General features: G+C 39.5%; 1 protein-coding gene across 3 annotated transcripts in view; it reads left to right on the top strand.

Annotated features, from left to right (window-relative positions):
• LOC121431933 (protein FAM13A-like) overlaps positions 1 to 21,386 on the top strand; it is a 205,311-nt gene extending 183,925 nt beyond the window's left edge. For all 3 annotated transcript variants that reach the window (XM_041629710.1, XM_041629711.1, XM_041629712.1), the window contains 6 exons: positions 1,928 to 2,011; positions 4,477 to 4,554; positions 5,522 to 5,617; positions 7,061 to 7,275; positions 15,137 to 15,293; positions 19,895 to 21,386. In XM_041629710.1, the coding sequence (XP_041485644.1) occupies positions 1,928 to 2,011; positions 4,477 to 4,554; positions 5,522 to 5,617; positions 7,061 to 7,275; positions 15,137 to 15,293; positions 19,895 to 19,972 (708 nt within the window). In that variant the 3' untranslated portion in view covers positions 19,973 to 21,386. The remainder of the gene's footprint in view (positions 1 to 1,927; positions 2,012 to 4,476; positions 4,555 to 5,521; positions 5,618 to 7,060; positions 7,276 to 15,136; positions 15,294 to 19,894) is intronic.
• Positions 21,387 to 21,818: the final 432 nt, after the last annotated feature.

Genomic DNA, 21,818 nt, shown 5'->3' on the forward strand with positions numbered 1-21,818 from the left:
GATGAGTGTGATGATGATGATGATGATGATGATGAGTGTGATGATGATGATGATGATGATGATAAGTGTGATGATGATGATGAGTGTGATGATGATGATGATGATGATGATGATGATAAGTGTGATGATGATGATGATGAGTGTGATGATGATGATGGTGATGATGATGATGATGATGATGATGAGTGTGATGATGATGATGACGATGATGATGATGAGTGTGATGATGATGATGATGAGTGTGATGATGATGATGAGTGTGATGATGATGATGATGAGTGTGATGATGATGATGATGAGTGTGATGATGATGATGATGATAAGTGTGATGATGATGATGATGAGTGTGATGATGATGGTGATGATGATGATGAGTGTGATGATGATGATGATAAGTGTGATGATGATGATGATGAGTGTGATGATGATGATGATGATGATGATGATGATGATGAGTGTGATGATGATGATGAGTGTGATGATGAGTGTGATGATGATGATGATGATGATGATAAGTGTGATGATGATGATGATGAGTGTGATGATGATGATGATGATGATGATAAGTGTGATGATGATGATGATGAGTGTGATGATGATGATGATGATGATGATGATGATAAGTGTGATGATGATGATGATGAGTGTGATGATGATGATGGTGATGATGATGATGATGATGATGATGATGATGATGAGTGTGATGATGATGAGTGTGATGATGATGATGATGATGAGTGTGATGATGATGATGATGAGTGTGATGATGATGATGATGATGATGATGAGTGTGATGATGATGATGATGATGATGAGTGTGATGATGATGATGATGATGATAAGTGTGATGATGATGATGATGATGATGAGTGTGATGATGATGATGATGATAAGTGTGATGATGATGATGATGAGTGTGATGATGATGATGGTGATGATGATGATGATGATGATGAGTGTGATGATGATGATGATGATGATGGTGATGATTGTGATGATGATGATGATGATGATAAGTGTGATGATGATGATGATGAGTGTGATGATGATGATGATGATGATGATGATGATGAGTGTGATGATGATGATGATGAGTGTGATGATGATGATGAGTGTGATGATGATGATGATGATGATGATGATGATGATGATGATGATGAGTGTGATGATGATGATGATGATGATGATGATGAGTGTGATGATGATGATGAGTGTGATGATGATGATGAGTGTGATGATGATGATGAGTGTGATGATGATGATGATGATGATGAGTGTGATGATGATGATTATGATGAGTGTGATGATGATGATGATGATGAGTGTGATGATGATGATGATGATGAGTGTGATGATGATGATTATGATGAGTATGATGATGATGATGATGAGTGTGATGATGGTGTTGGTTGTGGCGATGATGATAATGACCTTACCCAGAATTTTGCCCAGGAAAAGTGCGATGACGTCAAGAGAGGATCCAATATTCCTATTAGTGGTGTTGATGATGATCGTAGTAGTGGAGGTTATAATGACAATGGTATTGATGAGAATAAAGATTATGGTGATGATGAAGATTTGTTGTCCTGGAAAGTGGTGGTTGTTTCTTACTGAACAAGAGAAATAATTTCAAGAGTGTTAAACAAACAGTCAAGGGTTCTCTTTCAATCCTCTGAGATTGTTCGTGCTTCCACCCTATTTTGGCAAATGCCAGTAATATTATGATTTGAGACTGTCAAGTTCATCCCATTTAGAATTGTCTGATTGTTAAACTTATATTTTATCCAAGTAAATTATGCACATGTAGAAGTGATAATGATCTCGTTAGATTTGTTGGTAATATACCTGAAATGAAAAATGCTGAACACACATACTATGGCTTTCTGTCAATGCCCTTACTTTCTTATTTTGATCATTTAATGAGCAGGAGATGAACCAGGATGAAGTGAAAGAGGAAAAGGTTGCCATTCAGAAGGCATTGCTTCAATTGGAGAGTAAATATGGCCGACCCGTAAGTGTCCTTATTAACCTACCTGTAGAGATATCTGTCATCAAGAAACATACTTCAAAGTTTATTACCTCTATTACTGCAGTGTTGTCTCTTTTTAATGATGAAAATCAGGAGGAATTAACTTAACATTTATTCTTCCTATGTTAAGGAATATGTTTCTGAGCTGCCACACCTGCTTATTAATGGTGAAGCATGTTAACATTGAGCCAGGATTTTTAAAGAGGATCCTTTGAAATACTTAATACACAAGATAATTAAAACCTTTCATGTGGTAGTTTCATATACAGTACATTTACCTACATGTTGTTTAAGGTCAAGTCCACCCCAGAAAAATGCTGACTTGAATAAATAGAGAAAAATCAAACTAGCATAGTGCTGAAAATTTCATCAAAATCGGATGTAAAATAAGAAAGTTATGACATTTTAAAGTTTCGCTTATTTTTCCCAAAGTAGTAATAGGCACAACTAGGTGAGTCAGTCGATGATGTCTATCACTCACTATTTTGTTTTTTATTGTTTGAATTATACAATATTTTTTATCTATATGACAATAAGGATGAACTTGACTGAACCATTTAGTATTAAACAATGCTAATTCTACATGTTCAGGGAGAAATCAATCATTGTATCACTTGACAATGAGGAGAAAATTAGAATATTTCATATAATAAAATACAAAAGAAATAGTGAGTGGATGATGTCATAGTCTCCTCATTTGCATACCAGCCAGGATGTGCATCTAACTATTTTGTGAAATTAAGTGAAAGTTGAAAATGTCATAACTTTCTTATTTTACATCCGATTTTGATGAAGTTTTCAGTGTTTTGCTCGTTGGATTTTTCTTTTTTTATTCAAATCAACTTTTTGTTGGGGTGGACTTGTCCTTTAATCACCTGTATGGTGAAGTCATTGTATCACTATTCCTAGCCTGACAATACTCAAACATGCAAAGCAATCTTTGTGAGTATTTGTGTTATTATTATTCGTAGTTTATTTCAAATTGTATCTTCCACCCTGTAACTGAATTGGTAACAATTTACATTTATGTAACATATTTTTATTGTAATGTATTATAGGATATAATTTTAGAACACCAAGCAATCAAGTAATATGATGTGATATGGCTATTGTCTCACACTTTGCTCATTATTGCTCTCCCAATATCACTCACAGTAAATGTACAAAAAAATACATACCATCACAACTTTGAAAGTTTATGGATCTGATTCATAAAACTTTGGACATAAAAGTAATCAGGTATCACTGAACATCCTGTGTGAGTATCAGGTCACATAACTTGAGTTTAACTTAACCTAGACTTATCTAATTTGGTGTGTATGATGCTAGCGTGGATCCCAGGAAACCTATTGATTTTTAGGTCAAAAGATCAAAGGTCTAGATCACAGTGACATGTTTTCCTCTTACCCTTCTGAAGTCCTTGTAAATTGTTAACGTGATAACTTTAGTTTAACTTAACCTAGGCTCATATAATTTGGTGTGTATGATACTAGCATTGATCCCAAGAATTCTATTGATTTTGAGGTGAGAAGGTCAAAGGTGAAGTCGCCACCTTTCACTTTTCTTGCTTGACCAATGACTCCATTTTCTGCGTTATAGGCGGGCATATTATGTGCTCGCCTTAGCAACACTCTTGTTATTCAAACGAAATTGGATTCATTTCAGTTTGCTTGCAAAAGGGATTAGGTCCACAATGATAATTTTTAAAAAAATGTATAGAAAATGTTGAAGACAGGTAGATTTCTTTTATACCCAATTTTATGTTCACATGATACGGTAGTACATCATGACAATTTAATTTTCTTATAAGAATATTGCAATAAGTGAGAATAAAAACATGATTTTTCTCGGAATGGTCCAGAGTGGACCTTTTGCAACCAAACTCTTCATATATTAAGTGTGTGACATCATTGGCTCTCGTGGTTTACGGTACACCATGTGGCGTGTTATAGAAACAGTGGATAGAGGAAGAAAATAAGAAAAGAATAGGCGAGAAAGTGGAAATTGGAGAGTAGAGTATTCTTTTCTTGAATGTAGTCCTTCTTTTCTTCCTCTATCCACTGTTTCTATAACACTCCACATGGTGTACAGTAAACCACATCAGCGATTGTACATGCCACCATGCAAACCTTCAAACAACATCATTTTTCTCTGTCATTCATATACAAAAGATATACAGTGTGGGACATCAGTGGCTCTGTCATTCACATACTCTCAATGATTAGCACTTCACTATTTTAAGCAAAATTTAAAAAATGTTATTTTGTATCCATGTTTGATAAAATGTCAGTGTTGTGCTTGATTTTTTTCTCTCTTTTTAGTTAACTTTATTTTGGGGTTGACCTGAATTTTATTTGTTAAAGATTGAATATACATGGTCTCCCAGGTATAAAATGTGAATATCTTTTATTTTAAGAATTCATCTCTTCTTTTTCATTCTGCTGCAGACATCAAGAGCTTCCAAAGAAGTGATGAAACCACTCTATGACCGATATCGTACATTGAAGAAACTTATCAAGAATAAGGTAAGATGATTTATACAGTTGAAAGATTCGTTTCCTTGAGGCTTCTTAAAGGTTTTAGTGTTTATACGCCCGTCCTATGGGACATATTATGGTATCACGCTCAGTGTCTATCTGTTTAACTTAACCTAGGCTCATATGGTGTGCTGTGTATTATACTAGCATGGATCCCAGTAAGCCGATTATTTTGAGGTCCAAAGGTCAACGTCACAATGACACGTTTTCCTCTTACCCTTCTAAAGTCCTTGTAAATTGTTAACGTGATAACTTTAGTTTAACTTAACCTAGGCTCATATAATTTGGTGTGTGATACTAGCCTAGATTCTAGCAATTCTATTGATTTTGAGGTAAGAAGGTCAAAGGTGAAGTTGCCACCTTCCACTTTTCTTGCTTGACCAATAACTCCATTTTCTGCGTTACAGGCGGGCATATTATGTGCTTGCTTTAGCGACACTCTTGTTATTTTCTTTTATATTAGACCACTGAGGCATGGGTAGAAAATGCAAGATATAATCCTGTTCTTTATTTTTCTGTTATCCAATTAATTAATGTGTAAGATAAGTGCTCATAGGATCTATTACCAAGAGAGGGTGGTTGATGCTTAAATAAATGAATGTCAAATTTCAAACAAAAAATAGCCATTGAGAAAACTTCTGATGGCCACTACTCTTTCGGCATTCTAGAAAGTGCTCTAGTATTTTTCATATTATTTACTCTTTAAAGGGCTCGAAGCCCATGAGGGAAAATTATTATACTTTTTTCCAGTCAGGAAAAAATCAAGGAATTTGATATAAAATACCTCAAATCAGTGGAATATTCCTTAAATTAGGGAAAAATCAGGGAATTTTGATCGGCCAAAAGTCTAAAACACGGTTAGTCAGACTCTGTTATATTTTGTTGCATGTCAAAACAACATCCATTGAATGTACATGTATCAAATGAATTGTTATTTTTTCCCCTTTCCCTGTAGGAGTTACGAAGAAGCATAAGTGAAGAGGCCAATCCTTCTGATTTGAATACCATTGAGGAACATGTAGAAACAAGAGAATTCATACCTAAACATATGGTGAGTATTGGCTTTCATGTAAACCACATTGTGTTTTGGGGTACAATCTTACTTGTTAGTAAAACCTTTGTTTAATTGAAACCTTTCATGATACATGTATATGCTCACAAGTTGTAACATTATATCTTTGAAATTTTATGGATCTGATTCATGAAACTTGGACATAAGAGTAATCAAATATCTTTGAACATCTGTGCGATTTTCAGGTCACAAGGCAAAGGTCAAAGGACTTTAACCATGTTGGGGGTACATGTATTTGTTGAATTACCATCATAACTCTAAGTGTATTGGTGTAGTTCATAAAACTCGGACATACGAGTCATCAATTATCACTGAACATCTAATGCGAGTCTCAGGTCACATGACCAAAGTAAAAGGTCATTTTCATTTTAGGTCATTGAACTTTGGCCATTTTGGAGGTAATTATTAGATTGCTGTCAAAACTTTCAAAGTTTATAGATATAATTAATAAAATGTGGATATAGGGGTAATCAAGTATCACTGACAAGTCTTAGGTTGCATGATCAAGGTCAATTGTCATTTATTGTCGATAAACATAGTATTGTATCATTTTATGAATGGTGTTTTTTGTGAATAATTATTTTATAGTAGTTTTCAAAGTCAGCACTGCTGCTATATTGAATCGTGTGATGCAGGTGAGACTGCCAGAGGCGCTCCACTTGTCGTTTTCATCTAAAAAGTTTTTATTTGGGTTGGATTCCCCTATAACAAATAATACCATCCTATTTGTCACAGGATCTCATCACTTGTTTAATCCTTTTCCTTGATATTCCTTTATCTTCAATTCTTACATGTATGTCTAAGGAAAAAAGTCACACACCTCTCATTATGATAACAATGATAATATAGGTATAGAACCCACTTCAGTTCTGAAAACTTCCCCCAACGGGCCCTGTTATTATTCCCCTTTTATGGCTAAGATGAAAGAGCACAACACTATGCATGATTCTAGGGTCCTATCTTAAAGAGAGTTGTGATTTATTCCCATAGTTTTTCTTGCAGGAAATTTGCATGTCCCTTTGTTAACATAACAGAAAAAATGCATTTTAAATTCTAGAATTCTGAAAATCATTAGCTGTTTGAATTAAGTCAATACTTGCTGCATGTCTGGTAAGGGTTGAGAAATTTCTCTCTTTTTTTCCATAATTTTCATTCTTTTTTGCTGTTATGATTCTTCTTTGTTTTATTGCTCGGCAGCTCAACATATTTCTAGGCTATGCCATTAAATATTCAACCTTTTTGTATGTCTGACCCACATTTTTCTCAATTCTGAATTCAATTCATAAACTCACAAAGTCATGGTCATTTGACAGCGTTATAGACTGTCATAAGAACCAGAAAATTTCATGAAGGTCCCATATACGTGGGGTTGGACTAAAATACTTTATGGAATGACCCTTCTTTGTCTCTCTCTCTCTGTAGGGGCCTGTTCACAGTAAATATGATATGGAGCAGGAAGAAGAAGGTGATGAAGATGATATGTTTGGTACAACAGACTTCAGGGTCACCCAAATGGTATCACCAAGTCAGAGGTCATCTGGAAGGTCACCATCTGACCATGATGATCTGTGTGAGAGTCCATCTAGGAATGATTCTCCATTCAGTCCAGCTAGTGCTTCTTATCATGAGGCATCATTGTAAGTCCTTCAGGGGGTATTTTAGAAAGCTGTTCTTAAGTTGAGAGCGACTTTACGACTGACTGGTAAACTTTTCTTACACGCTAAATAATCACCAATGAACATTTAATGGTGAATATCATTTACCACAAGAAAGGATCACCAGTCATTCTTAACTTACGACCAGCTTTATGAAATGGCCCATCAGTCTTGTGTGACTTCATTGCTCATCAAATCAAGGACCCCAAATCCATCTTACATTTATGTCTTGCAATGAATCTTACATTAATAAATGATTGCTGATGAGATACCTTATACAGAGAGTTAATAAATTGATCATCACTTACCCCCCTCCTCGATATCTTTACCACCGATCATTTGAGCGCAGCAAAAATTTACATAGTGGTAGAATCCGGGCTTTCCTCCATGGAAGTATTTTTCCAAAAGCTTCCAAGTTTATACAGGAAGGAGTGAGCAATGAGGAAGAGAGTTATACCAGAGGCAGTGATGAAGGAGCAAAGACAAGAGTAAGATCTGAGGAGTTTGAGGTGAAGGTTGGCATACATCAAGGTCCTGTTGATATTTGCAATTGTGATTGATATGGTTTTGGAAAGGATAAGAGAAAGTTGGATGAGAGAGACGTATGCTGATAACTTGATGAGTGAGACAATGGAGGGACTTAGGAAGGAGTTTTGAAAATGGAAGAGAGGTTTTGAGAGTAAGGGTCTGAAGGTAAATCTTGGCAAGACAAAAGTGATGGGATGGAGGGGAGAAAGAGGGTAAGAGAAAATTTAGAGTGGTGTGAGGAATGTGGGAAATGGTGTGAGGTGCACAAAGATGAAGAAAGTGACCCTAAGCTTAGCAAGAGAGTTTGTGTGTGGAAGATGCCAGAAACAAGTTTGAGGGATGGTGGAACAGAATGAAAAGCTGTGTGATGAGGTAGAATGGGAGGAGTTCACTTACCTGGGGGACAGGGTAATACCCCTTTCAAACTGGCCTCTTCATTCTTCCCTGAACTTCTCTGGCACGCATTCCTCACTTCCCCTGCGAAGAAAAAAATGTACCCTTTCGCAATGACATTTCTTCCCCTGTGAAAGTCGATGGTTGATTTGCTCAGGCGGAAGTTAGTGCAGACCCGGTGTCCCCTCCGCTATCAATGTTTACCAGGCAAAAGCGCAGTATGAAAGGGGTATAAATGTTGATGGTGGATGTGAGGCAGCTGTGACAGCTAGAACAAGGTTTGGGTGGGGGAAATTTAAGGAAAAATTTCCTTTGAAGATGAAAGGAATTGTGTAGTTATGTGAGACCATGGTGTCTGAGTGAAAATGAGAAGGGGATTTTGAAAAGGACAGAGAGAGTAATGGTGAGAGTGATGTATGGTGTGAAGTGGAAGAAGACCGAGCACATGATGCAAGACGTTGGGTTTGGCAGTGGACTGGTTGGCGAAGGCGAATGGGGTATGTTGGTATGGTAATGTAATGAGAAGGGATGTTTGAGTCAGAGGTGGGTAGTTTGAAGAGGGGATGGCCAAAGAAAAGAGGCATGTGGAGGAGAGTAGAGTTGAGGAAGGAGGATATACTGAATCGGGAGGGACGGGGTAAGGGCAATTGCTGCGAACATGAATCAAATCTGGCCCCCCCCCCTTTCATGGGGACAAAACTCGATATAAAATTTTGAATTTACTATCAATAACTGGGATATACTCATTTGATTTGCTAGTTCATTACAATTAACTTGCACGCCGAATAAAAGTACACAATTTTTCCTGCGCGCGCGCAGCATCTCCCTACGCACGCACTATCCCAAGATCATCACGCAAATAGGCGTCCATTTCCTCTTTTACCTTCGCCTGCCGCCGTGATCAGACGTAGCTAAGTACACTCCCACTTTGCCCCTTTTAAAGTGTCCGTTGTTGACATATTTATCTATATTTTTACTACCTATTTCAATCCTTTGCCCTTAGGCTTCTGCGTGGAGCTTTCGTGTTATTTATTCACGTTTTTCTTTAATTAAATTGTGTGAGGTCCGAACAGTCAGTTTCGTTTTCACACAGACGGGTTGCTCCGCTTCCTTATCCCATAGCTCCGCGCTCTCCTGCGTGCCGCGGGCATTAATGCGACGCTTCACTTTCTTTTTAATTCTTTTAATTGTTGACTTGCTCCTTTGCCTCGTCTTGAATTGAATTGATTTTATTTTACTCTCCACAGCTTAGGCTATGCTGGACAGGTAGGAGCGTCGCCCTTTATTTGTTCTCAAACTTGTTTTCAACTTGTTGTTGTTCTTGTTTTGAGTTGATTGATTGTTCTCTTATGTTTCAATCAATCTTTTATTCTTAATTGATTAATTGATCAATTGTTATTTAACCTTTTGATTAATTGTTTAATTAATCGCCCTCCATTTATTCTCAAACTTGTTTTCAACTTGTTGTTGTTCTTGTTTTGAGTTGGTTGATTGTTCTCTTATGTTCCAATCAATCTTTTATTCTTAATTGATCAATTGTTAATTAACCTTTTGGTTAATTGTTTAATTATTAATTAATTTTAATAATTATTTTTTATGAAATGAAAAAAAAAATTTTGACTTTTTGTCTTGAAAATTTTTTTCTCTTAAATTTTTGGGAAGCCCTCCTGATTCTTGTTAGCGTCTTTGTTTTCGCTAATTAGTTTCCGGCTTCCACTTTAAAGGAAGTGAGTCCTTACTACTTCCTCTCAGATCAGCTTAGGGCGTCATTTTGCCGCCTTTTACTTGTTTCTTTTTTCGACCTTTGTCAAAAGAACCAAAAAAAAAAAATCCTTGTGCTTTTTTTTTCTTAGCTGATCCTGCTCTTCGTCTTGGACGTTTTCTGTTTTTAATTAATTAACGTCATGTCGAGCCCTGCCCGCTCGTGTTATTAATTTAAAAAAAAAAAAAACTTCTTAACTTTGTTCTCTTAACTCATGTTTAAGAAGGTGATCCTGTTATTTACCTGACTTATTAATTTTATTAATAATTTCTGGAAGGGATTTTGTTTTGTCACCTTTCTTGCCCACCCACCCCTCCACCCCCTCTCTGTTTTCGCCCCTACTTGTTCTTTTCAGGTTAAGAACTTACCAGGTAAATGAGCTCTTCGACTCATCTCTTGAAGACTCCAACCTGCCGCTGGGAGAGAACCAGACATGGTATTGTCCCTGTGATCAGCGGCGGTGAGTATGAGGGCAAGAGAGCGAGACCCTTTGCATCGGGCTCTTTATAGGGTGGAGCCGTGGTTTGCGTCCACGTGCCCTGGAAAAAGAAGGGTAGAACGTGGAGTCGCGTCCACGTGGCCAAGAGGGTGGAACCGTGGAACCGCGTCCACGTGCCCGAGCGTTTCAGTGTGGAACCGTGGCGCGGTGGCCACGTGCCTGAAAGGTGATAGCCAAGGCTCCCTCGACGTGACCTGAACCTATTTGAAAAGTGTTGTACTAGTATAGAAAACCTCACTCCTCCAGGGCTGCTTGACTCACCGGCTATCGGGTCCGACAAGTCTGGGTTAAGAGCGTGGGACTCTTTTCCTGGCACAGACTAGGCTCGATGCTTTGTCAGTCTCCGTCAGGGAGCATTAGCAAAGGGCTACCAGCCTCTAGTCGCTAGAGACACGTGAGCTCGACACCGTCAATCTCACAATTAACTGATCAGGGTGGAAACGTGGAATTGCGTCCACGTGCCCTTTAAGGTGGAACCATGAAATTGCGTTCATGTGCCTGAACGGCTTGATCAGATTGGGTGACTTTTCTCATGCGAGATATCACGTCCCCCTCCCTGTCTCTTGTGCCCTCTTCTGCCCCCCGGCGGGGGCCGCTCAGAAGAGGAAGAAGAAGATGAAATTCTTGGTCGCTAATTCCGCTTTGCGGGCAGACCTTTCTTTCTGATTCTTGTGCCGATGGCAAGGCGTCGTAACTTTATGTTACAACAGAATGCCCTCGAGTATCACAGATCTTTATCCTCATGCTCCCTGTCAGCTAAAACCGCCTTGTCGAGCACCGGGCAGGTCAAGCAGACAGTCGCCATCTCGCACCTCGGAGAGTCACCGGCAATATCATGATTCGCCGGCTCATGCACCTGCAAGGGAAATCCCCACTAATACACAGGTGCTATCGACATACGGGCGCCGCCCTTCATTATGTCACCAGACTCCCGATAATTGTACCCTCTTCTGCCCCCCCCCCCGGCGGGGGGCCGCACAGAAGAAGAAGAAATTCTAGGTCGCTAATCCCGCTTTGTGGGCAGACCTTTCTTTCTGATTCTTGTGCCGATGGCAAGGCGTCGTAACTTCATGTTACAACAGAACGCGCTCGAGTATCACGGATCTTTATCCTCATGCTCCCTGTCAGCTAAAACCACCGTGTCGAGCGCCGGGCAGGTTAAGCAGACATTCGCCATCTCGCATCTCGGAGAGTCACCGGCAATATCATGATTCGCCGGCTCACGCACCTGCAAGGGAAATCCCCGCTTATACACAGGTGTTATCGACATACGGGCGTCGCCCTCCATTATGTCACCAGACTCCCGATAATTGTGGGTCAGGCGTCGCAACTCTCATGTTGCTTCACACACCCATGAGCAGTGCGGGTAATTCCCCCACGCTTCATATCAGCTTCAGCTGCCTTGCTAAGCACTGTGCGGCTCAAGCAGTCACCTGTCCTCTCACACCGGGCATTTATTGAAACGCTGTTCACCTACACGGTGACCCCCGTTTCTATGCAGGTGCTTCCGACATATGGCTTTCAAGCATCAACATGTCGGCAAGCTCTCGGTGACCGACGGCTGGACGTTGCATCCGTACAGGTTGCATCTATACGTTCCCGAGCATTACGGGTTCTTACCCTCGTGTTCTCCGTCATTATAAGGCCGCCGCGGTCTTATTGCCGGTGTCAGGTATTGAGCGAATTGAGATTTCTCCCGCCAACCCGCACTCCGGGGAGCCATCGGCGAGTTTACCTGCATGGGTATCCCCCATTAATATGCAGGTACTCCCGAATTCGCCCTCTACGTCAAGTTTCACGTACGGCGACGGCTCTTTCAGCGGTAACTCTCTCCATTCTACCCCCTAAGCGGGCCTGTAGATTGGAGGTAAGAATTTCTTACCGCATGCCATCCTTCTCTCGTGAGAATGTTTGGCTGCTTTTGAGAGGGCAACCTATCACACCCGCGGACCGTCCGCCCAGGCGACGGGACCGTCAGCTTTTGGCCTGAACCTCACTTTCTATTCGAAAGTAAGGGTGCCCTTTCTTTACTTTAACTCCTACTCTTGTAAGGTTAGAGTCGGGGCTAGTACAGACACCCGTCTTCCAGCGATCGCCGCTGTAGAGAGGGCGACTCCGATATGAGCACCGTCACCGCTCAGCGGTATGTCTCACTATCTCGTAGCTCTCCGAGCTTAAGAGCATGAATATCGGATCTGAATGTCACGGCGATTAATAGTTCTCCTGTGCTTAGTAATCGCTATGCCTTCACCACCCGGTGCATTATGGTTATTTTAACCTATTTGTCTCGTATTCGGGCGGCTCGTACGAGCCCTGCCCGAGCTACCATCATGCTGCTTTCATCCTCCTTCCATGCAATGCATGTGGCCATGGTCACCGCGCGACCGAGGATGATGTAATCGTGGATGGATGTATGCTTATGCCTGTCTAACCACGATCATCATGACCCGCTTTCTCTCGGGCCGACTGTGGATGAGTCTCTCCATGAAAGTGATTTACTTCACTGGAGTTCTTCTTTTAGAAACTTAGATTCTCATCCCCCGCTGCTTAGGGCGTCATTTTTGCCGCCCCCCGCAGCTTTTCGGAACTCCTTATCTTACCGATATCGGACTGTTCCACGCTGTCGCAACCGGCGCCGGCGGTGCTTGCTCTTACGATCACCAGAGAAACCAGGCCTTGTGGCTGTTTTCATAAACAACTGGTTCTCACCGCAGACTGAGGGAAATTTTGGTGATTATTTTCCTCAAGTCTCCTTATTCCTCCGCTTGTTTTTTCAAGCGAGGACTTCGACACTCTTAGCCAGTTTCCGTCCCTAACCTTGATAGGACAGGGCCGTTGTTACCTCATTCGATTCCGTCGGGAACGTAACTGTTGAGGTATCATGTCTGACGATATCTGTTGGTTCAGAGCATCTCTTGATTGTCGTTTACACGTAAGATCATGACAGAGACATTGTTCGCCAGCTCACCTCTGGCGTACGCTTGCTGCTGCTAGGGATTTCTCCGCCCAGCGGACATCCATCGCAGCCTAGCCTTACGGGCTCTCTCGGCGATGGTGGCTTCAGCCAAGCCACCTCTTCCACCGCGGGCGCTGCACCCTCGGGCGGGTGCTTTATTTAGTACGGGAGAAAGGGGATCCGGGATTCTCTCTCGATCACTCGGTCTATCACACTTGTTAATGTCGTGATGCGTGCCGCGTTATTTCTCCGACACGCCCGGTTGAGCTGTTTTGACCAGACTGTTCTATTCTACATAGACAGCAGGTCCGTGGCATTTTCTTATTAACAGGATGGCACTCAGTCGTTTTTCTCGACACATTGACTGCCTTACGAGTGGTTTTCTTCAACCTTACTCTCTGTCGTTCCAGGTCCTTAAAGGACCGCTGGAAACGTTCTGCCACAGCTCTCTATCACAATTCTGCAGATGTTCTGCCCTCACGCATTTGAGACAGATATCGAATTCTGGGCGCTTTCTCCCACGCGGAGGCTTCTGAGATATCTCGCCTTCTCAGATTGATTGATTGATCACTTACTGAACATTACAAGCTTCAGTATTCCGATCACGATTCTTGTTGAAATTTTCAACAAAATCCGAATCTTACAAACTCTTGAGTTCTTCTCAAATGTCAAGCTTGTATAGGTTAGTCCGTCATGGCACCTGTCGGTCGTTCTTGACGCTTGACTAACTCCCTCTTGGGTCGGTATTCAGGGTATCTTGTCGGTCTATCAGTCAAGTTCCCTCCTGTATCTGTTTAAATGTAACCGTTTACAGAACAAAGCTTTGCATTCTTATGCATCGCTCCCGAACCGTTGCCGGGATTGGCTTAGATTAGGTGCGACTTCTAACCCTGGTCTTTGTTTGCCATTCATCAGACAATTCCCAACTCTGTGCAGTTGGTTGTTTTGTCGTTGCGTTTGCGGCAGCTTCTTGAGACATCTTTTCACTCTGGATTGTTGAAACGATCAAGTCAGTTGGTGATGATGTTCTTCTTCTGACACTAGGCCGAGGGCCCATGATACTATTGTATCATTCTTCTTGGGCTCTTTCTATGGAATCATCGTTTACGACTTCTTGAGGACCGCCTATTTGACGCTCTTCTATTCCTTCACTTCCTTGTTCTTAAGGACTTTACTTCACATGAGGCCTTATTTGCCTCCTCTGTCCTTAAGGCAGCGGCCTTCGTGTCTTCATCTCCCTATTTTTATGCACTTCTTAGTCTAGACATGCCCCCCTTCACGTTGAATCCGTGTTGGTCTAGCAAATCAAATGAGTATATCCCAGTTATTGATAGTAAATTATGAAAATACTTACCATGATTTTCTTATTTACAAGATAACTGGATATACTCATTTGAACCCTCCCACCGACCCATCGCCTTGCTTGGCAACATGTCTTGCGTTCAGGCTCATAAGAGGAAATGGACGCCTATTTGCATGATGATCTTGGGATAGTCCGTGCGTAGGGAGATGCTGCGCGCGGGCAGGAAAAATTGTGTACTTTTATTCGGCGTGCAAGTTATTTGTAATGAACTAGCAAATCAACTGAGTATATCCAGTTATCTCGTAAATAAGAAAATCATGGTAAGTATTTTCATAACTGATGATGACGATTCTATCTGTATTCTTAACAAGTTTCCATATTGTTATCTTTTTCTCTTTTCAGGGAAGAACTTCAGATGAGGAGAGACCAGTCTCTGAATGAGAAGAGACGCCTACGTCGAGTTCTGAAAGACTTTGAGGAAAATTTTCTCCAGGAGACCGGTCAAAGAGTTCAAAAAGAAGACCGAAGTCCTATGGAGATAGAATATGTTCAGTACAAAGTATGCTTTCAATTTATACATTTATCCATCACTGTTTCATCATTATAACTTTCACTTTCATCATCATCATTACCAATACAATCATAATCACCATATTTATCAGCTTGCTCATCATCTTCAAGACTTAAAAAGTAATTTTCTCTGGAGACAAGTTGGGTTAAAAGTGAATACTAGTATCATGCGTACTGATTCCTCTAAAATCTATGGTGCATTCTTTTCAACTGCATGTCATGGATAGTTACACATAACAAAGTCTATGTCGCCGCTCGCTGACATTTTACTTTCAAGTCTTGCGCTACTTTTGAGACCAGTTTTGCGTCACCTGGGTACCGTAAGGGCACTAGTATTCAACCTGTTTGGAGAGTTCCATCAAATATATAGAAATATAGAATTTACCTGAATTTCAGACCCGTCTTATTTCCAAGAGCAAATGCTGGTTATTCCTTTTCCATCATTTTTTTCTTCAACCAGTCGACTGTGTGCTCGGGTGATCGAATTTGGCACTAGTATTCAACCCAGCGATGAAAGATGGCCCTGTCTCTCAATCTGCCCTTGTTCCATCCGACTATGGACTAGACCATTTGAGATGAGACCAAACAGGGAATTAATCAAAGCCAGAGACTTACATAGATCTAGATCTAATTTAGTAATCTAAACCCTTTTGAGATTTGCTATCTATCCTCACGAGGTTGAATACTAGTGCCATTCAGTGCAAAAGGCCATCGCCGCATAATTCGATCCTCCGCGCATACAGTCGACAGATTGCTAAAGAAAATACCGACAACAGATTACCCTGGAAATAACAAATGTATGAAATTAAGATTAATTCTCTATTTCTAAATATTTTCGGGAATATGTCAAAATCTTTGAATTATACCCGGTTGAATACTAATGCCCATACGGTACGCGGTCCTGAAATTTTGCAACATTATGTAAGTGCATGTCAGACCAAAAATTGCTCAAAAACATGATTTTGTGTACAAAGTCAATGCAAATTGTTTTTTAAACCAAAAATCATAAATGATTATTTTTAGTTTTGCTGGTCTAAATATATTTATTTTATGCTTTTTATGCTTTTTATGATCTTAGAAGAGTCCTAAACAAATTTCACTGCAAAGTAATGAAAAACAAAAGGTCAAAAACAAGGAAATACTTAAGAAATTGCAAAAAAACAATATAAAACATAAGACATTGATCTATTATTGCAATTTTTTCATGTACACTTCCTAAGAATTTCACAAAGAGTTTTATACCAAAAATTAGAACTTTTGGAGCTTTATTTAGGGAGCAACAGGAAAAAGTATCAATTTTGCATACTAATTATGCATAAATTAGCATAATCACTTAATAGCAATATGCATGAAATAAATTACTATTCAGTTTTGTAGATTATGTCCCAGACAACCTGTGTGCCAATTTTCGGCGCGGTCGAGATCTAAAAAGAGGGCCTGGGAGCCCCCCCTTTACCAAATGAACTCCCAAATACCTAGCTAGGTTTAATCAATTAATTTTATCTCAGCTGCATAGCAGAGTGAGAGTATGTTGGCGGCAACATGGAAATCTTAACCAAGGCTAAGTTTTCAAATTGTCATAACTTAAAAAGTATATGAACCTAGTCGCTAGAGGGTATTCATTTGTCTCGCAATCTACTATGGTCAACAAGGAAATTCGTGATCACTCTCGCAAAAAGTGTTCACTAGCTTACAAGTTCACAAGCTTTCGAGTGCCGCTGCAACTCTTTATCAAGTGACGAAAATTATCTGATATCGTACTCTATTTATACTTACCTCCAAGTCCGTACGCACGAACGCGAGAACAATAGGTGGGCACTGATCTGTTGTGCGATTGGTCAGGAGTTATGCAAATAAGCCGGGGGTATATGCAAATACGCCGTGGGTCGGCAATATGCAAATGAGACAAAAAAATTGGCGGGCTCGCTAGTTTCCCGTGGGCGGGGGTTGACTAGCTGAGCGGTCCCTCGATCGGGGCCGGGAACGATCGGGTCGGCGTGCACTGCCAGGTAAGGGGGTATTGTGCTGTCGGATGGTTCGCATCCAGAAATCGGGGATGTCGATCCCGCTGTCTCTGTTGAAGTTGTTGGGACAAAGACGTATACTAATAGCCTCCTTAATCCTGCGTGTATACCAATGTCTTTCTTTGGCAATGCAATGTACACCCTCCCAATCTGGGTGGTGTTGCTTCTCCCAAGCATGTTCTGCCACCGCGGATGTGTCGGTTCGCTGTAACCGAACATCGCGCTTGTGTTCAGAAATGCGTTCAACTATCGGTCGGGCTGTCTCTCCGATGTAAGACCCGTCACATCCCTGGCAAGGAATGTTGTATACTACGCCATCACGTCTGTGATCAGGGATAGGGTCTTTGGGGTGTACAAGCTGTTTGTGTAAGGTGGTGTCCGAGCGGAAAACCGTTCGGATACCGTGACCTTCTAATCGTCGTGTGAAAGGCCATCTATGTATGGCAAGACTGTACAAGTCTTGAAAACCTGATCCCTTGGTGGTTGTTTTTTTCTTGAAAGTGTTCTTGATAAAACGGCGTGGGTAGCCGTTGCTGTATAAGGCGCCACGTATGTGTGCTCTTTCTTTCAGGAGTTCAGGCGGGTGAGTTATAATACGTGCTGCTCTGTCGAACAGGCATTTAACAAGACCCTTCTTGACCGATTTGTCGTGATGAGAATCATATGGTATGTATTGGTCTGTATGAGTGGGCTTGCGGTAGACAGAGGTGGAAAGTTTCCCGCCCTCGTGTCTTTGGACTAGCGTATCAAGGAATGCTAATTTCCCTCCTTGTTCAGTCTCCAGAGTGAACTGGATGGACGGTTGCTGGCTGTTCATGTATGCGAGTAGGCTGTCTGCTTCGGAATTATTTACAATTATGAAAGTGTCATCGACGTATCTCTTCCACACCTGTGGGCGGCATGTGGAAGGACACTTGGGCAAAGCGTTCTGTTCAAAACCTTCCATATATAGGTTAGCAACGGATCAGTGCCCACCTATTGTTCTCGCGTTCGTGCGTACGGTCTTGGAGGTTAGTATAAATAGAGTACGATATCAGATAATTTTCGTCACTTGATAAAGAGTTGCAGCGGCACTCAAAAGCTCGTGAACTTGTAAGCTAGTGAACACTTTTTGCGAGAGTGATCACGAATTTCCTTGTTGACCATAGTAGATTGCGAGACAAATGAATACCCTCTAGCGACTATTTCAATCCGCAATAATGAACCTATTTAGTATATGAACCTAGTTCATGAAACTTGGACATAAGGGCAATTACATGTAGGTACATGTGTATTACTGAACATCCTGCCTGAAATTCAGGTCACATGACCATGTCAAGGGTCATTTAGGGTCAATGAACTTAGATCATGATGGGGGACTCAATATAAAAATCTTAACCAAGGTTAAGTTTTTAAAATGTCATAAATTTTGAAATTTTAAGGATCTTATTCATAAAACTTGGACATAAGGGTAATGGTGTACATGTACATGTATCACTGAAGATCCTGCCTGAGTTTCAGGTCACATGACAAAAGTCAAAGGTAATTTATAGTCAACAAACTTTGGCCGTGTTGGGGGTATTTGTTGAATTGTCATAACTTTCAAAGTTAATGGATCTAGTTCATGAAACTTGGACATAGGAGTAGTCATGTATCCCTGAACATCCTGTGCGACTTTCAGGTCAAATGACCAAGATCAAAGGTCATTTAAGGTCAGTGAACCATCATAACTTTGAAAGTTTATGGATCTAGTTCTTGAAACATAGACTAGGTAATCAAGTATCACTGATTGTTTTGCACAAATCTTTGGTCACATGATTAATGTCAAAGGTCATTTTGGGGTCAATGAACATATTATTTTATTATCATATTAATGTTTTCTTTTGTGAATAATTATTCAATAGTTGTTATCAAAGTCAGCACTGCTGCTGTATTGAATCGCGTAATGCAGGCGAGACTGCCAGAGGCATTCCATTTGTTAATCTTTCCTTCTCTGAAAATGGGCAGAGAAAATTTAATTTGTATACTTTCTGAATACTAAGGGTCAGACATTCTGGTCCTACTTTTTCTCTCGCCTTAACAAAGTTTGGTAGAGAACTACATGTACATCACTTTTTGTGTTAGCATGCTGGTCTGTTTGTAGTTTGTTGCAAAAATGTTATTTTTTGTTCAACTTGGTTTCATTTCTGCATCAGTAATGTTCAACCTTGGTACATAGGATCATTGGGTAATCCCAGATGTGTGTCCATGAAGATGATAGGGTCAAAGGTCATCCAGGGATCAAAAAGTCAAATGATATGAGGTCATGTCCATCCTTTTTTTTCATTTTTTTATATTTCTGCATCAATTATTATCACGCTTTGTACAAATGATCCTTGGGTAGTACCACATTGTGTATTCTCAAGAATGATGGTGTCAGAGGTCTTCTAGGGGTCAAAAGGTCAAATGATATTTGGTCTTTATTTCAAGTATTATGTCTTTCTCTTCTGTTGATGTTATGGCCTATGATATTCACAGTTCAGCTCTAATGATACTTTTCAGAAGAAATTTATATTTCCACAAGTAACATGACATTTTTTTTTTTCAGCATGTCAAGAAACAGTTGAAGCTTCTGAATGCCCTTATTGCCAAACACCAATCACAGACCTTAGCAGCAGTCACATGACAGTCTTCAGCCAATCATACAAATATTTTACCTTTAATGTCACATGATCAAAGTGAGTCACCTGATCAAAATATATTGTCACATGATCAAGAAGTAAGATGCTTGAGAATAAGGGGTAAGTGAAATATGACCCTTACTATCGCCTATGTTCACATGAAAAAGATAAAATTGATATTGCCTCAGCATCAATTTGCAGTCATAATTTTTAATCCGTCCAGCTCAGTTTCATGATAATATGGATAGGAGCTGATTTTTGTTTTGCCTAAATAAGGATACCATGGTTATGAATTATTTCAATGATTTTATCAACATGAGAGTGAGAGTGATTTCTTCTTATTTTTTATTAGGTAAAATTAATTATGAGAGAAATGGTGATTACAACATAATTGGAATAGAGATAAGTACGTGTAAATACAAGTGTTTTTTTAATGTTTGCAACATACATATCAAGCACACATATGCTGAGCCACAGAAAGGCTCAGAAATGGTATTGACTATGAGAGAGATCATTTAACTAATAATGATTTAAATATTTCATGATATGTAGCATTTAATCAATCAGGAAAAAAATCAGATATTACCCCAGGTACAAGAGTTTGTCTGATATTTTCTGCATACTTCAAAGTAAAAAGAATTGAATACTGTGTAAAATTTATTTTCCAAGATAAAAAAAAAGGAAATGCAAAATCGACTTTTCCTGCCCCTCAAGCCCAAATATGTCTGAATAAATTTATATCTTATGAAATAAACTGCCTTGTTTGTTTTATCAGGAAATGTTTGAGAATATATTTCTAATCCATTACTTGAGATTGTCATAAGCCTTCCAGAAATTAATGAAAAATAAGGCTTCCTTTCATTATACATATCAAACCCAAAGAAATTTTGTTTTAAGATTTCTTACCTTTTCAGTCTGTGCCTCAAAATATCAAACTTAAAGGAAAACCAGACGAGACTGTTTTGATTAATGGTACTCTATATATTTCATTGAATATGCCTTTAATACCAGAATTTTAACCACTACTTAATATCATTACATATCATTGCTAAGTTTAGACCTCTAGTATAGCCCTTTTTATTTGATTGATTTGATGGGATTATCACATGTTTAAGTATCAGTTGGTATATTGGTACATATGATGTAGTTTTATGCATCAAAATACATAATTACATTCATCTTTTTATTATTCTGAGGCATTTTTAGCCATTTTACGAAATGCATTATGATTAAGAGTTTTTAAATGTGTAAATGTCTGTTTATTTGCTTAATGATTTATTTTTCCTGAGAAACTTGCATAAGTATTGATCTATGTGCATATTCATAGGACTTAGATAAAATATATCCTGTTTATATTCTACCATTGCATTAAAGTGATTTTACAGCATTTTTATTCATTCATTCATGGGGGGGGTGAACCATATGTAACATTTGCAACTATCAGCAAGTGTTTTACAAAGATTGAAGTCTGATTGAATGTGTTACACCTCCACATTGGTCACATCATACTCAAAAGGTCAACCCAACAAAAAGTTGATTCAAATAAAAATAGAAAAATCCAACAAGCATAACACTGGAAATTTCATCAAAATCGGATGTAAAATAAGAAAGTTATGACATTTTAAAGTTTTGCTTAATTTCACAAAACAGTTATATGCACATCCTGACCCTTATGCAAATGAAGAGACTGATGACGTCATCCACTCACTATTCCTTTTGTATTTTATTATATGAAATAGGGAATATTCTATTTTTCTCCTTATTGTGAAGTGAAAAAATTATAAATTCCTCCCTGAACATGTGGAATGAGCATTGTTTAATACTATATGATTCAGTCAAGTTGGTCCTTAT

The sequence above is a fragment of the Lytechinus variegatus genome, chromosome 18 (assembly GCF_018143015.1).
Source record: "Lytechinus variegatus isolate NC3 chromosome 18, Lvar_3.0, whole genome shotgun sequence".
In the NCBI taxonomy this organism is placed as follows: domain Eukaryota; kingdom Metazoa; phylum Echinodermata; class Echinoidea; order Temnopleuroida; family Toxopneustidae; genus Lytechinus; species Lytechinus variegatus.